The sequence below is a fragment of the Tachyglossus aculeatus genome, chromosome 11 (assembly GCF_015852505.1).
Source record: "Tachyglossus aculeatus isolate mTacAcu1 chromosome 11, mTacAcu1.pri, whole genome shotgun sequence".
Taxonomy (NCBI): domain Eukaryota; kingdom Metazoa; phylum Chordata; class Mammalia; order Monotremata; family Tachyglossidae; genus Tachyglossus; species Tachyglossus aculeatus.
The window spans coordinates 2625224-2641629 of NC_052076.1; the positions used below are offsets into that span (position 1 = coordinate 2625224).

The 16406-nt window shown below is 54.4% G+C and overlaps 1 protein-coding gene across 1 annotated transcript; it reads right to left on the minus strand.

Moving 5' to 3' along the window:
- Window positions 1-816: 816 nt before the first annotated feature.
- Window positions 817-16261, minus strand: DCPS (decapping enzyme, scavenger). The gene is made up of 6 exons (XM_038754206.1): window positions 16064-16261; window positions 12975-13143; window positions 3416-3561; window positions 2100-2213; window positions 1327-1437; window positions 817-1133 (listed from the first exon to the last, which is right to left on the minus strand). The coding sequence occupies exons 1-6, from the start codon at window positions 16259-16261 to the stop codon at window positions 867-869; spliced, it is 1005 nt and encodes a 334-aa protein (XP_038610134.1). The 3' UTR covers window positions 817-866.
- Window positions 16262-16406: the final 145 nt, after the last annotated feature.

Here is a 16406-nt window from a genome sequence, read left to right on the forward strand (position 1 = left end):
TGGCTTAGAAGGGGAGGGGATGAGCCCCTGGGGCCCTATTCCACAATCCGGGTCCAAAGTCTCGGGGGCCAGGACTGGTCAGGGCAGGAGATGGGGCGGGGGGGAGAGGGACAGGGTTTGGCCGCTCCTGTGCTGAGGCTAGCGGTGCCTGGGGGGGCCAAGGGCGGTCAGAGGGGGAGAGGGAGAAGGGGTGGGGGAGAGATCAGGGAAGGAGAGACACGGGGTGGGGGCGGGTCACCAGCTCACAGGCCTGAGGAGACAGCCCGCGGACGAGGGAGACGATGGCATCGCTCACTGGCAGGCTGAAGGAGGGCAGAGAGTCCGGGGCTGGGAGAGGGGCAGGTTCAAGGGCACGGGAAGGGTGCACCCGCTCAAACGTGCCCACCCGCACCTTACTGAGACACTTTCCCGCAGCTCAGGGGACTGAGAGAGTCCCGGGGGAGAGCAGGCCAGGCGGCCCGAGGAGGGGCTGTCCAAATGTTCCTAGGTCTCCCGCCACACCGTGCTGCCCCTGAACTTGGCTGGGAAAACCCTTCCACCGTGGGCTCGCCCTGGCGTCCCTCCTTCCCGTCTGGTTGGACGGCGGATGCCGGGGAGAGGAAGAGGTGGGCCCCTCCGGGGGCCTGGCCGGCTCCGCCGTGGGAAGTGAGCCCACAGCCCTTACCCACCCAACCCCATCCCGTCCCGGCGAGCGTGCAGGACACCGGCCCCGTCTGGTCTGTCGGTTTATTCTTGGGCCACAGGCCGGTACAAAACAGATTTTTAAAAAGCGGCCCCACTTCCCGTCCCCCCACCCCGACCCTTTCAACTCCCCAGCTCCTCCCCTGTCCCGAGTTCCCCGGACCCCCGGACCATCCCACCGGAGTTCAGCTGCCGGCAGCGGCCCGGAAGCAGGCCAGGAGCGGGTCGTCGGCACGCAGGGCGTAGCGCAGGGTGCGGCACTGGTAGTGGCGGGGGGCCAACTGCAGATTCTCGATCACCTCTGCCAGCAGATGGGCCCGCTCCACCCCCGTGCCGGGGGCCTCGTGGCCCAGGGCAGTGAAGTGAACGTGCAGGTGGTAATAGGAGGGCTGGTAGTGCAGGTAGACCCTCAGTCGGTCCGGTCCGACTCCGTAGCGCTGCAGGATGGCCTCCTGCAAGGTGGACCGGGCAGGGGCAGGTCAGGCCACCCCCCCGGCCCCCTTCCCAACACCCCCCGAGGACTGGGTCTCAAAAAGCAGGTAGGCGAGGGGGCGCGCCCTCTGAGCTCACGGGGTCGTGGCAGCAGAGGGGACGGCGGCCACGGCACCCAGCCGTTCCCTGCCAAGGTCCCTCCCCGGGCCTCACCTGGCCCTCACGCTGAATGTTCCTGAGCAGGGGAAGATGTTCCGCAGTGAGGTCTCGCAGGGACTTGATCCCGCGCCGGTGACAGATGGCAATCAGGTACAGATCTTCTAGCTGCACGGAGGGGCGGGGCTGAGTCAGGCTGAGGGCACAGGGGTCCGAGTCCCCCCCACCTGGGGACCCCAGGCCCTCCACAGTTCGGCTGGGGGTACCCAGCCAGGCCCCCCCCACTCCTGATGGACACCATGGCCCACGCTGTCGGGGAGATCCAGAGTGGGGACCGATCTCTCCGACCCGGGGCCCCCCAGGAGCCTCACCCTGGCCTCCCTCCCGCGGGTCCTGCCCAGTCCACGCCCTCGCCCCCGGCCCGGATCTCCGTCTTGCCCGTGGACACCAGCGAGCCGGACGATCCCCGGCCCGTGCCAACGGGGTCCCCTCCCTTCCGAGGTCAGCCCTCGGCATGCCTGGCTTCCTTCCGCCTCTGTTTTCCTGGATCCCGGAGAAGCCCGTGATCCACCCAGATCCCGCCCTGGCCCGACTCCTCCCCGCCATTAGAAACCTGCTCCCCGGCCCGCCGGCCTCGCCTCGGGTCCCCCGGCCCTGATTCTGGCCCAAGGTGACACGGCTGAGGACGTGGCTTTTGAATGAAACCGGAATGTGCAGGCCACCTCCTCCCGCCCTGCTCCCCGAGGCCCCAGGGAGGGGCAATAACGCCGGGAACGCGGAAAGGTCCCGTCCAGCCGCCGGCGGCAGCGGGCCCCGGGAGGCTCCTGTACCTGCTTCTGGTCCCACTTTAGATCTGGGAGGAGGATGAAGCCGTCGGAGGGGTCCGGGTTCTCGTAGATGATGCGTTCGGCCTCAGCCTTCTTGTCCAGGATGTTGTACACCCACTGAGCGGCGGGGACAAGAGAGGCTCAGTCAGCAGATTCCCACCCCAGGGGCCGAAGGGATTCCCTCCGACCGCGCATCCACATTCCCAGGTCTACCCCCACCCTCATCCCACCCCCACCATCCCCCGTCTCCCACTCCCCCGGGTGACCCACCTCTTCCATGCCCCCCGACACTCTGCCCTCCCACCCCTCGCCCAACCCCAGGTCCTGCTCCTCACCTCCCCCATCCCCCCAGTTCTGGACCTGGGGGCGGTGAAAAGCGATTTCTACTTTGGGGTTCGGGGAGGGAGATGCTCTGAAAATAATAATGATAACAATGATGGCATTTATTAAGCGCTTATGATGTGCAAAGCACTGTTCTAAGCGCTGGGGAGGTCACAAGGTGACCAGGTTGTCCCACGGGGGGCTCACAATCTTAATCCCCATTTTCCACTGAGGCACAGCGAAGTGAAGTGACTTGCCCATAGTCACACAGCTGACGACTGGCGGAGCTGGGATTTGAACCCATGACCTGTGACCCCAAAGCCCGGGCTCTTTCCACTGAGCCTCACCGCTTCCCTAAATCTGCGGGGGAGGGAGCAGAGGGCCGCAGGGAGGGTGCAGTGGGTGAGGGGGACAGGTGGGAGGACGCTAATTGCCTCGATCTTTGAGCCTAAAGAGAGATTCAGAGAAGTCTCTTGGGTCTGAAGAGAGACTCAGAGGAGTCTCTCGGGGCCAATTCCAGGCTCCCACAGGCTCCCGGGGGGCCAGGGAAGGACTATCAATCAATCAATCAATCAATCGTATTTATTGAGCGCTTACTATGTGCAGAGCACTGCACTAAGCGCTTGGGAAGTACAAATTGGCAACACATAGAGACAGTCCCTACCCAACAGTGGGCTCACAGTCTAAAAGGGGGAGACAGAGAACAGAACCAAACATACCAACAAAATAAAATAAATAGGATAGAAATGTACAAGTAAAATAAATAAATAAATAGAGTAATAAATATGTACAACCATATAGACATATATACAGGTGCTGTGGGGAAGGGAAGGAGGTAAGATGGGGGGGGATGGAGAGGGGGACGAGGGGGAGAGGAAGGAAAGGGCTCAGTCTGGGAAGGCCTCCTGGAGGAGGTGAGCTCTCAGCAGGGCCGGGAGCCGGAACCTGGCCAGGCAGGGTCTGGGAACTGGTGGGAGGGCCGGGGGGATGGTGGTTACCTGGATGCTGAGGCTCTGGGCCTCCAGGTATGGAAGCGTGATGTTGGTATAATCTTCCCCGCTCTCCTCCACCATGTGCAGCTCCTGGCGTCCGTACTTCTGCAGGTGTTTGGCCGTGGCCGGGAACACCACCGTGGCCTTCACCCCTACAACGCAAATAATCATCATCACCCCTGGGGTCTTTAAGCGCTCGCTACGTGCTAAGCACTGGTCCAGGGCTTAGTACAGTCCCCTGGCGCTTAGCACACTGCCTGGCCCACAGTAAGTGATTAACACCTACCATAGTAATAATAAGAATTAATAATAATAATAATTGGCATTTGTTAAGCGCTTACTATGTGCAAAGCACTGTTCTAAGCGCTGGGGAGGACACAGGGTGATCAGGTTGTCCCACGTGGGGCTCACAGCCTGAATCCCCATTTTGCAGATGAGGGAACTGAGGCCCAGAGAAGTTAAGTGACTTGCCCAAGATCACACAGCAGACATGTGGCGGAGTCGGGATTCGAACCCGTGACCTCTGACTCCAAAGCCCGGGCTCTTTCCACTGAGCCACGCTGCTTCTCTTAATAGAAGCCACGCTGCTTCTCTTAACAGAAGATAATCGGGCCAGACACAGTCTGGGGCTCACAAGAAGCGGTGCTGAATTCCCATTTTGTAAATAAGGAAACCGAGGCACAGAGAAAGGACTTTCCCACAGTCGCCCAGTGGGCAAGTGGCGGAGCCAGGATTAGCACCCAGGTCTCTGGATTCCCAGGCCCAAGCTCTTTCCACGCCGAGCTCACGGCCTCCCTCCTCTCCCCGTCTCAACCTCCCTCCGACCTCTTCACCAACAAGCTGGTCCCTGAGGTCTGCAGCCCCCCGCATCTACGAGGTCTGTCTGGGCTGCCAAGGCTGCACGGGGCCCCGCCTCTAAAATCAGAAAAATACAGAGTACATTAGCCTGGGCCCCGTGCAAGGGCGGCCTGCAAATCTGTGAAGCGTTCCGTATCTTCCCCTTTATTTATCCGCCCCCCCCCCCATTGCACTCATATACAGATCTGTAATTTATTTATATTAACGTCTGCCTCTCCTCCTAGACCGTAAGCTCGTCGTGGGCAGGGAATGTCTGTTTATTGTTATAGTGGACGCTCCCAAGCGCTCATTACAGTGCTCTGCACACAGTAAGGGCTCAATAAATACGACTGACTGACTGATTGAGGGTCGGCCTTCACAGCAGGACGGGAACGGAGCGGGGCGGATGAGGGGCAGCACCCTGGAGGCTCCTCCACCCCCCACCCGCCTTACCTCCTTCCCCTCCCCACAGCACCTGTATATATGTTTGTACATATTTATTACTCTATTTTATTTGTAAATATTTATTCTATTTATTTTATTGTGTTAATACGTTTTGTTTTGTTCTCTGTCTCCCCCTTCTACACTGTAAGCCCGCTGTTGGGTAGGGACCGTCTCTCTATGTTGCCAACTTGTACTTCCACCCCCCCCACTCCTTACCTCCTTCCCCTCCCCACAGCACCTGTATATATGTTTGTACGTATTTATTACTCTATTTTATTTGTACATATTTATTCTATTTATTTTATTTTGTTAATACGTTTTGTTTTGTTCTCTGTCTCCCCCTTCTAGACTGTAAGCCCGCTGTTGGGTAGGGACCGTCTCTCTATGTTGCCAACTTGTACTTCCACCCCCCACACTCCTTACCTCCTTCCCCTCCCCACAGCACCTGTATATATGTTTGTACATATTTATTACTCTATTTTATTTGTACATAAATATTCTATTTATTTTATTTTGTTAATACATTTTCTTTTGTTCTCTGTCTCCCCCTTCTAGACTGTGAGCCCACTGTTGGGTAGGGACTGTCTATGTTGCCAACTTGGACTTCCCAAGCGCTTAGTCCAGTGCTCTGCACACGGTAAGCGCTCAATAAATACGACTGAATGAATGAAGGAATGGGGAGCACCGGAGAAGAACAGGGTACCTATGTGTACCTGCTCTCCATCCCTCCCCGCCCCGTCACCCCCAGATCGGGAAAGCCCTCCCTCCTCTTCGGGATCTGTGAGCTCACTGTGGGCAGGGATATGTCTGTTGGTTGTTCTATCGTCCTCTCCCAAGCGTTTAGTACAGTGCTCTGCCCAAAGTAAGTGATCATTAAATACGGCTGAATGAATCCATGCTCCCAGCCGCTTCTGGGGAGTCCCCTCAGATTACCAGGCCACTCCAGCTGGGCTGAAGGATGTATGGAGTTGGCTGATTTTTCCTTCCATTCTAAGCCTCTGCCCTTGGATTGGGGCCGTTCCCGTCGGGGAATTTCAAAGACTTCCTCCCCTAGCCTGCCACCAGCCTGATGCTTAACGACTGGTACCCGAGGACTACATCGGTCCCGTCTCCTGACTCGGACCTTCGGTTCCTTGGGGGCAAAGGGGGAAGTGGGGCCCGGGGAGTGCCAAAGTGGGAATAAAACAAGTAAAAATGTGGTGGGAACGCCACTGAGAGCCTGTCGTCACCCTATTGTCCACAGCCGGCCACCGCTCGGGGGGTGCCCGAACCGGCTCTGGCAGAGCTAATCAGGGGCTTCCTGGAAGAGGCGCCCCTTCCGCATAGTTTGGCGGGGCCGGGGAATTAGGCTGGGTGGGGGACTGCTCGGGGCGGAGGGATGGGCCTGACGAGGCCCGGGGGCCAAACGGGCGGAGGTCTGGTGGGGAAAAGACAGTGGGGGAGAGCGGTCAGTGGATATATGGGCCCCAAGCCTGATCTGCCCTGTGCCTCGGTTTCCCCCGCAGGAGGCCACACTGTGTTTCCGCCACCACCGAAGTCCAGAAGAGCAGGCTGGCACCCGCCCCACCGGCCGGTGACCTCGACCCGGGTCCTCGGTCGGGCTCAGGGGAACGTCTGGTTAGCAGGGTGAGAGGGGGGCGGGCACGCTGGATCTCGGGCCCCGGGGTCCGCCCGGGATCCGGGCAGACACCGACGTCAGCCGCTTCCAGGATCCAGCCGCACCGGGGGAGCGGCGGGGCGGGCTTTGGGCCCAGCCCAAACCGGATGACAACCGCCTCGTGCCCCCCCGGGCCTCGGACCCTGGACCCCGGCCGCCCCCTCTGATGGGCAGGATTTCCGGGAAAACGTCGCCACCGCTCCCAGAACGTGGAAACCGAGCCTGGCCAGGCGGGCCTCCTTCCCGGACCCCCTGAGCGGGAGGCCGCTCGGCCCGCCAGGCCCCAGTGGCCGTTCCAGCGTGAGCTCATCTGGGCCTTGGCCACGGAGACAGGCCTGCCCCGCTTTCCTCCCACCGCAAGCCACTCGTTCCTCCCCGAGGGGCGGGATCCGGGAGGCGGGGAGGGTCGGCCTGTCCTCCCCCACCTCCCTTCTCCTTCCTCCCTCCTCCTCCGCAGAAAGGCCTCAGCGGGGACCAAACGGGCATCAGAGGCGGGCGCCCGCCCGGGTCGAGGGGATAGTTCGGGTTTTCCTCTGGGGCCCCCCGAGCTGGGGACAGACCTGCCGCAGGATGCAAGAGGGAATGGCCTTGTTGGGGGAAATGGTACCCGGAGGCAGCAGGCCGGATCTGGCTCTGGATCTGGCTCTGGATGGCTCTCTCCCGCTGCCCCCAGGCAAACCCCAAACCCACTAATTACCTCCGCCGCCACCCCGGGCAGCCGTCTGGGCCGGGGATCCAGACGCTGACTGCAACGCGGGGAGAAGGTGCTGACGGTCCTGGGCCGCAGGCCGGGGGGCGGTGGGGATTGGGACCCCCCCAGATTCCCTCTCCCCCCGTGGCCAGAGCCAGAGCCCACGGGGTCCCCGCTCCAGGAAACCCCCATCAGGCAACCAGGACTCTGGGTGGCCTGTGGGTACTTTTTGTGGGGGCAGGAGGGCTGTCAATCACCACACACATATTCGTGCACAGATGGACCCCCCTCTTTAGCCCGTCATCTAACAGGACACCTCTTCCTGCTAGGCCCGGAGCCCACCCAGAAGTGACAGCACGGGCAGGCGGGGGCGACTTAGCCCAGCATGGCGGCTCCGGAAACTTGCACGGCCGAGAGCCCGGCCCCCTATTTCTGGGGTGGCACCCCCCAGTCCCTCACCAGCCTCTAGAGGCTCCGGGCAGGACGCACCGGCGGGAGCTGTTTTCGGGCAAATCCAACAGGGAAAAGGCTGAACTTAGAACTGTGGGATGAGGGGGACCAGGGGGCCAACCCTCAGGTCAGTTTGGCCTGCAGGGCCGCTGGGTCACTGGCCTCAAAAATCTCCAGTGGCTACCAATCAATCAGCGCATCAGGCAGAAACTCCTCACCCTGGGCTTCAAGGCTGTCCATCACCTGGCCCCCTCCTACCTCCCCTCCCTTCCCTCCTTCTCCAGCCCAGCCCGCACCCTCCGCTCCTCCGCCGCTGATCTCCTCACCGTACCTCGTTCTCACCTGTCCCGCCATCGACCCCCGGCCCACGTCATCCCCCGGGCCTGGAATGCCCTGCTCCCTCTGCCCATCCGCCAAGCTCGCTCTCTTCCTCCCTTCAAGGCCCTACTGAGAGCTCACCTCCTCCAGGAGGCCTTCCCACACTGAGCCCCTTCCCTCCTCTCCCCCTCGTCCCCCTCTCCATCCCCCCCATCTTACCTCCTTCCCTTCCCCACAGCGCCTGTATAGATGTATATATGTTTGTACATATTACTCTATTTATCTTACTTGTACATATCTATTCTATTTATTTTATTTTGTTAGTATGTTTGGTTTTGTTCTCTGTCTCCCCTTTTTAGACTGCGAGCCCACTGTTGGGCAGGGACTGTCTCTCTATGTTGCCAATTTGGACTTCCCAAGCGCTTAGTCCAGTGCTCCGCACACAGTAAGCGCTCAATAAATACGATTGATGATGACGATGATGGACATCCTCCCCCTACCCCCAGTGGGTCATTTCCCTGTGTGGGAGTTGCGGGTCCGCTTTCCTTGAAGCCAACAGAAAACCCGTTCCCGTCACCGGGCCCTCCGACGACGCTGCCCCGCGCCCCAGCCGCCAGCCTCGCCCCGGGACTCCTGGCTCCCAGCCCTGTTTTGGCCTCGGAGCAGACAATCGGCCTTTTCAGATGGGAGTTTGGGTTTCCGAATCGGCTCCTCCAGCCCCCCCCTCCTGCCCACCGTCTCCCCCAGGGTGGTGCCCCCGTTCAATGGGCCCCATTGACGGGCCCACCTGGGGCCAGAGGGCATTCTTGGGGCAACGCGGGGGGCAGTCCACGCCAACGGGGTGTTGCTTCGTCCCCTTCGGGCCCGGCGGTTTTCCGGGGCCCATGGGGGGCCCAAGGAAACCCAAACCAGAGCTCCCGGTCCATCTCCGGGCCGATCCGGTGGGAGTCTGGGGAGCCCGGGGGACCTGGTGTAGTGGATACTATTGATTACTATTGATTTTATTTTGTTAATATATCTTGTTTTGTTGTCTGTCTCCCCCTTCTAGACTGTGAGCCCGTTGCTGGGTAGGGACTGTCTCTATACGTTGCCCCCAGAGACATCCCGGTCCAGCTCCGGGCCGATCCGGTGGGAGTCTGGGGAGCCCGGGGGACCTGGTGTAGAGGATACTATTGATAACTATTGATTTTATTTTGTTAATATATCTTGTTTTGTTGTCTGTCTCCCCCTTCTAGACTGTGAGCCCGTTGCTGGGTAGGGACCGTCTCTATACGTTGCCTCAGAGACAGCGCTCTGCACACAGGAAGCGCTCAATAAATACGACTGAATGAATGAATGAATGGATAGAGCACTGGCCTGGGACTCGGAAGGTCCTGGATTCTAATCCCCGGCTGCTGTGTGACCTTGGGCAAGCCACTTCTCTTCCCTAGAGAAGCAGCGTGGCTCAGTGGAAAGGGCCCGGGCTTTGGAGTCGGCGGTCGTGGGTTCAAAGCCCGGCTCTGCCGATTGTCAGCTGTGTGACCTTGGGCAAGTCACTTCACTTCTCTGGGCCTCAGTTGCCTCATCTGTAAAATGGGGGTTTACTGTGAGCCCCCCGTGGGACAACCTGATCACCTTGTATCCCCCCAGCGCTTAGAACAGTGCTTTGCACATAGTAAGCGCTTAATAAATGCCATTATTATTATGCCTCAGTGACCTCATCTGGAAAATGGGGGTTTACTGTGAGCCCCCCGTGGGACAACCTGATCACCTTGTATCCCCCCAGCGCTTAGAACAGTGCTTTGCACATAGTAAGAGCTTAATAAATGCCATTATTATTATCATTATTATGCCTCAGTGACCTCAACTGTAAAATGGGGGTTGAGAGCGTGAGTCCCACGTGGGACAGCGATTGTGTCCATCTCCATTTGCTTGCGTCCACCCCAGCGCTTAGCACAGCACCCGGGGCAGAGTAAGCGCTTAATAATAATAATGATAGCATTTATTAATCGCTCACTATGTGCAAAGCACTGTCCTAAGCGCTAGGGAGGTTACAAGGTGATCAGGCTGTCCCACGGGGGGGGCTCACAGTCTTCATCTCCATTTTACAGCGTTTACTACTTAGAGAAGCAGCGTGGCTCAGTGGAAAGAGCCCGGGCTTGGGAGTCAGAGGTCATGGGTTCGAATCCCGGCCCCTCCACATGTCTGCTGTGTGACCTTGGGCAAGTCACTTCACTTCTCTGAGCCTCAGTTACCTCACCTGTCAAATGGGGATTAAGTCTGTGAGCCCCACGTGGGCCAACCTGATCACTCTGTATCCCCCCCAAGCGCTTAGAACAGTGCTTTGCACATAGTAAGCGCTTAACAAATGCCAATATTATTATTATACAGATGCGGGAACTGAGGCTCAGAGAAGTGACTTGCCCACAGTCACCCAGCTGACGAGTGGCGGAGCCGGGATTTGAGCCCACGACCTCCGACTCCAAAGCCCGGGCTCTTTCCATTATTAGAATTTTTATTTTCCATTATTATTATTTTTAGACTGTGAGCCCACTGTTGGGTAGGGACCGTCTCTATATGTTGCCAATTTGTACTTGCCAAGCGCTTAGTACAGTGCTCTGCACATAGTAAGCGCTCAATAAATACGATTGATTGATTGATTGATTTCCACTGAGCCACGCTGCTTCTCTAAAAGATGCCATCGTTATTATTCGGGCGAGTGGCGAAGACGACAAGCTCGAGCCAGGATGTTTCCTAGGCTGGTGTCGGCCCATTCCCTGCGTCCCGACCTCTGTCTGCAGAATAATAATAATATTAATAATAATAATAGCATTTATTAAGCGTTTACTATGTGCAAAGCACTGTTCTAAGCGCTGGGGAGGTTACAAGGGGATCAGGTTGTCCCACGGGGGGGGGCTCACAGCCTTCACCCCCATTTTCCAGATGAGGGAACTGAGGCCCAGAGAAGTGCCATCATTATTACCTGTATATACGTATATCGTCATCATCATCAATCGTATTTATCGGGCGCTTACTGTGTGCAGAGCACTGGACTAAGCGCTTGGGAAGTACAAATTGGCAACACAGAGAGACGGTCCCTACCCAACAGTGGGCTCACAGTCTAAAAGGGGGAGACAAAACCAAACATACTAACAAAATAAAATAAATAGAATAGATTTGTACAAGCAAAATAAATAAATAAATAAATAGAGTAATAAATATGTACAAACATGTATACATATATACAGGCCCAGAGGGATGTCTCCCAACCCTCCCTGGCTCGTGAGCCCCAGAGCCGATATATACAAACATATATATATATATGTTTGTAGGACCAGAGAAGTGCCATTATTATTACCTGTATATATATGTTTGTACATATTTATTACTCTTTTATTTGTGCATATTTATTCAATTTATTTTATTTTGTTACTATGTTTTGTTTTGTTGTCTGTCTCCCCCTTCTAGACGGCGAGCCCGCTGTTGGGTAGGGACCGTCTCTAGATGTTGCCGACTTGGACTTCCCAAGCGCTTAGTCCAGTGCTCCGCACACGGTAAGCGCTCAATAAATACGACTGAATGAATGAATGAATGAAGTGGACTTCCCAAGCGCTTGGTCCAGTGCTCCGCACACGGTAAGCGCTCAATAAATACGACTGAATGAATGAATGAATGAAGCGGACTTCCCAAGCGCTTGGTCCAGTGCTCCGCACACGGTAAGCGCTCAATAAATACGACAATGAATGAATGAATGAAGTGGACTTCCCAAGCGCTTGGTCCAGTGCTCCGCACACGGTAAGCGCTCAATAAATACGACAATGAATGAATGAATGAAGCGGCCTTCCCAAGTGCTTGGTCCAGTGCTCCGCACACGGTAAGCGCTCAATAAATATGACTGACTGAATGAATGAATGAAGCGGACTTCCCAAGCACTTAGTCCAGTGCTCCGCAAACGGTAAGCGCTCAATAAATACGACTGACTGAATGAATGAATGAAGCGGACTTCCCAAGCGCTTAGTCCAGTGCTCCGCACACGGTAAGCGCTCAATAAATACGACTGACTGAATGAATGAATGAAGCGGCCTTCCCAAGCGCTTGGTCCAGTGCTCTGCACACAGTTAGCGCTCAATAAATACGACTGACTGAATGAATGAATGAAGCGGACTTCCCAAGCGCTTGGTCCAGTGCTCTGCACACGGTAAGCGCTCAATAAATACGACTGAATGAATGAATGAATGAAGCAGCCTTCCCAAGCGCTTGGTCCAGTGCTCCGCACACGGTAAGCGCTCAATAAATACGACAATGAATGAATGAATGAAGCGGCCTTCCCAAGTGCTCGGTCCAGTGCTCTGCACACGGTAAGCGCTCAATAAATATGAATGAATGAATGAAGTGGACTTCCCAAGCGCTTAGTCCAGTGCTCCGCACATGGTAAGCGCTCAATTAATACAACAATGAATGAATGAATGAAGCGGCCTTCCCAAGCGCTTGGTCCAGTGCTCCGCACACGGTAAGCGCTCAATAAATATGAATGAATGAATGAAGCGGACTTCCCAAGCACTTAGTCCAGTGCTCCGCACACAGTAAGTGCTCAATAAATACGACAATGAATGAATGAATGAAGCGGCCTTCCCAAGCGCTCGGTCCAGTGCTCCGCACACGGTAAGCGCTCAATAAATACGACAATGAATGAATGAAGTGATTGGCCAAAGTCACACAGCTGGCAAGCGGTGGAGCCGGGATTTGAACCTCTGACTCCAAAGCCCGGGCTCTTTCCACTGAGCCCCCTCGTCCCCCTCTCCGTCCCCCCATCTTACCTCCTTCCCTTCCCCACAGCACCTGTATATATGTCTATATGGTTGTACACATTTATTACTCTATTTATTTATTTATTTATCTCACTTGTACATTTCTATCCTATTTATTTTATTTTGTTGGTACGTTTGGTTCTGTTCTCTGTCTCCCCCTTTTAGACTGTGAGCCCACTGTTGGGTAGGGACTGTCTCTATGTGTTGCCAATTTGGACTTCCCAAGCGCTTAGTACAGTGCTCTGCACATAGTAAGCGCTCAATAAATACGATCGATTGATTGATTGATTGATTGATTGAGCCATCCGTGCTTCTCCAGCGTAAAGCGCTCAATAAATACGACCGGCTGGCCCCCCCCGCCCCCGCCGCGGGCCCTCTCACCGCTCAGCTGGGGCGGTGGGGCCAGCTGGTAGTTACTGTAGACATCATTGGACAGCCGCAGCCGAAGCTCTGGGTTTCCCGCCAGAAGCTGGGCCACCTCGTCCACTTGGAAGGGGGTTTTCTCCAAGATCACCACGGCGTCCTGCCCGTCCCCCGAGGATTCGTTCACCTGCGGGGCAGAGGCAGCGTTAGGGGGTCTGTACTTCATCATCATCATCATCATCAATCGTATTTATTGAGCGCTTACTGTGTGCAGAGCGCCGGACAAAGCCCTTGGGAAGTCCAAGTTGGCAACATCTAGAGACGGTCCCTACCCAACAGTGGGCTCACAGTCTAGAAGGGGGAGACGGAGAACAAAACCAAACACACTAACAAAATAAAATAGAATAGATATGTACAAGGAAAATAAATAGAGTAATAAATATGCACAAACATCATCATCATCAATCGTATTTATTGAGCGCTTAGTGTGTGCAGAGCACTGGACTAAGCGCTTGGGAAGTACAAATTGGCAACAGATAGAGACGGTCCCTACCCAACAGTGGGCTCACAGTCTAAAAGGGGGAGACGGAGAACAAGACCAAACGTACCAACAAAATAAAATAAATAGAATAGATATGTACAAGTAAAATAAATAAATAAATAAGTAGAGTAATAAATATGTACAAACATATATACCAAACACACTAACAAAATAAAATAAATAGAATAGATATGTACAAGGAAAATAAATAAATAAATAGAGTAATAAATATGTACAAACATCATCATCATCAATCGTATTTATTGAGCGCTCACTATGTGCAGAGCACTGGACTAAGCGCTTGGGAAGTACAAATTGGCAACATATAGAGACGGTCCCTACCCAACAGTGGGCTCACAGTCTAAAAGGGGGAGACAGAGAAAAAGACCAAACACACCAACAAAATAAAATAAATAGAATAGATATGTACAAGTAAAATAAATAAATAAATAATCAATCAATCAATTGTATTTGAATCCATGGGGAATTGCACCAGCTCCTCTTTGGTTTATTATAAATTCATTCATTCATTCAATCGTACTTATTGAGCGCTTACTGTGTGCAGAGTGCTGTACTAAGCGCTTATAAATGCCACTGGTTGAATGATCATGGTGCTTGTGAGCCCGTTTCTAGACTGTGAGCCCACTGTTGGGTAGGGACAGTCTCTATATGTTGCCGACTTGTACTTCCCAAGCGCTTAGTACAGTGCTCTGCACCCAGTAAGCGCTCATTAAGAGAAGCAGAGTGGCTCAGTGGAAAGAGCCCGGGCTTTGGAGTCAGGGGTCATGGGTTCAAATCCCGTCTCCACCAATTGTCAGCTTTGTGACTTTGGGCAAGTCACTTAACTTCTCTGTGCCTCTGTGCCTCAGTTACCTCATCTGTTAAATGGAGATGAAGATTGTGAGCCTCCAGTGGGACAACCTTAGAACAGTGCTTTGCACATAGTAAATGCTTAATAAATGCCATTATTATTATTATTATTATTACTATTCTCTGGGCCTCAGTTACCTCATCTGTAAAATGGGGATGAAGACTGTGAGCCCCCCGTGGGACAACCTGATCACCTTGTAACCTCCCCAGCACTTAGAACAGTACTTTGCATATAGTAAGCACTTAATAAATGCCATCATCATCATTATTATTATTATTCTCTGGGCCTCAGTTACCTCATCTATAAAATGGGGATGAAGACTGCGAGCCCCCCCGTGGGACAACCTGATCACCCTGTAACTTCCCCAGCACTTAGAACAGTGCTTTGCACATAGTAAATGCTTAATAAATGCTATTATTATGATCACCTTGTAACCTCCCCAGCGCTTAGAGCACTGCTTTGCACATAGTAAGCACTTAATAAATGCTATTATTATTATTATTATTCTCTGGGCCTCAGTTCCCTCATCTGGAAAATGGGGATGAAGACTGAGCGCCCCCCGTGGGACAACCTGATTACCTTGTAACCTCCCCAGCGCTTAAAACAGTGCTTTGCACATAGTAAACGCTTAATAAATGCTATTATTATTATTCTGTGGGCCTCAGTTCCCTCATCTGGAAAATGGGGATGAAGACTGAGCGCCCCCCCGTGGGACAACCTGATCACCTTGTAACCTCCCCAGCGCTTAGAACAGTGCTTTGCATACAGTAAACGTTTAATAAATGCCACCATTATTATTATTAATATTATTATTATTCTGTGGGCCTGAGTTCCCTCATCTGTAAAACAGGGATGAAGACTGAGCGCCCCCCGTGGGACAACCTGATCACCTTGTAACCTCCCCAGCGCTTAGAACAGTGCTTTGCACATAGTAAACGCTTAATAAATGCTATTATTATTATTATTTATTATTATTATTATTCTGTGGGCCTCAGTTACCTCATCTGTAAAATGGGGATGAAGACTGAGCGCCCCCCCGTGGGACAACCTGATTACCTCGTAACCTCCCCAGCGCTTAGAACAGTGCTTTGCACCTAGTAAACGCTTAATAAATGCTATTATTATTATTATTATTATTATTTATTATTATTATTATTATTCTGTGGGCCTCAGTTCCCTCATCTGTAAAATGGGGATGAAGACTGAGCGCCCCCCGTGGGACAACCTGATCACCTTGTAACCGCCCCAGCGCTTAGAACAGTGTTTGGCACATAGTTAGCTCTTAATAAATGCTATTATTATTATTATTATTATTATTATTATTATTATTCTGTGGGCCTCAGTTCCCTCATCTGGAAAATGGGGATGAAGACTGTGAGCCCCCTGTGGGACCACCTGATCACCTTGTAACCTCCCCAGCGCTTAGAACAGTGCGCTTGGCACATAGTAAGCGCTTAATAAATGCCATCATTATTATTTATTAATTCGATGGAATGAATGACTCCCCCACCTGTAACTGGGAATGGTACACCCCTCCCCCGCTTTCCCCCCCTCTCCTTCCGATTGGTTTAGCCCAGGCAGTCTCGCGAGATTTGGGTCGGCCCCGCCCCTTTAAGAGGGATTGGTTCAGTCCGCGCGCCAGCCGGCGGCCTATCAGCAGCGCGCTTATTGGGAGGTGGGGGCGGCGGTTGGTACCTTCCCGTGGAGGAAGAGGGTCTTGTCCCGCGCAGACTCCCTCAGCACCTTCTGGAGGCGGAAGCCGGTGAAGGGGAAGCGAGCGGGCCCTGCGGTCCCGTTCCCTACCGACGCCGCCTCAGCCCCTTCCACCGCCTCCTCCTCCTCCTCCTCCTCCTCACGTTTTCTCTTGCCACCTTGGGCCGCCGGCTCCGCCATGCTGACCGCTTTGAGGCACCGCGCATGCGCCGACCCCCGACTCCCAGCGTGCCCCGCGGCCCCCGCCGCCTACATCTCCCAGCATGCCTTGGGCCCTCCAGCTCCCAGCGGGCTTTGCGCTCACGTGGGCTCCCAAGCTGGAGTC

Excerpts from the sequence above, each read along its gene's own strand:
- DCPS (XM_038754206.1), bottom strand. The coding sequence starts at position 16,261 with ATGGCGGAGCCGGCGGCCCAAGGTGGCAAGAGAAAACGTGAGGAGGAG. Across the intron at positions 13,144-16,063 it reads CCCTCTTCCTCCACGGGAAG|GTGAACGAATCCTCGGGGGA; the intron begins GTACCAACCGCC and ends TCTGCCCCGCAG. Across the intron at positions 3,562-12,974 it reads CCCACCGCCCCAGCTGAGCG|GGGTGAAGGCCACGGTGGTG; the intron begins GTGAGAGGGCCC and ends TTTGCGTTGTAG.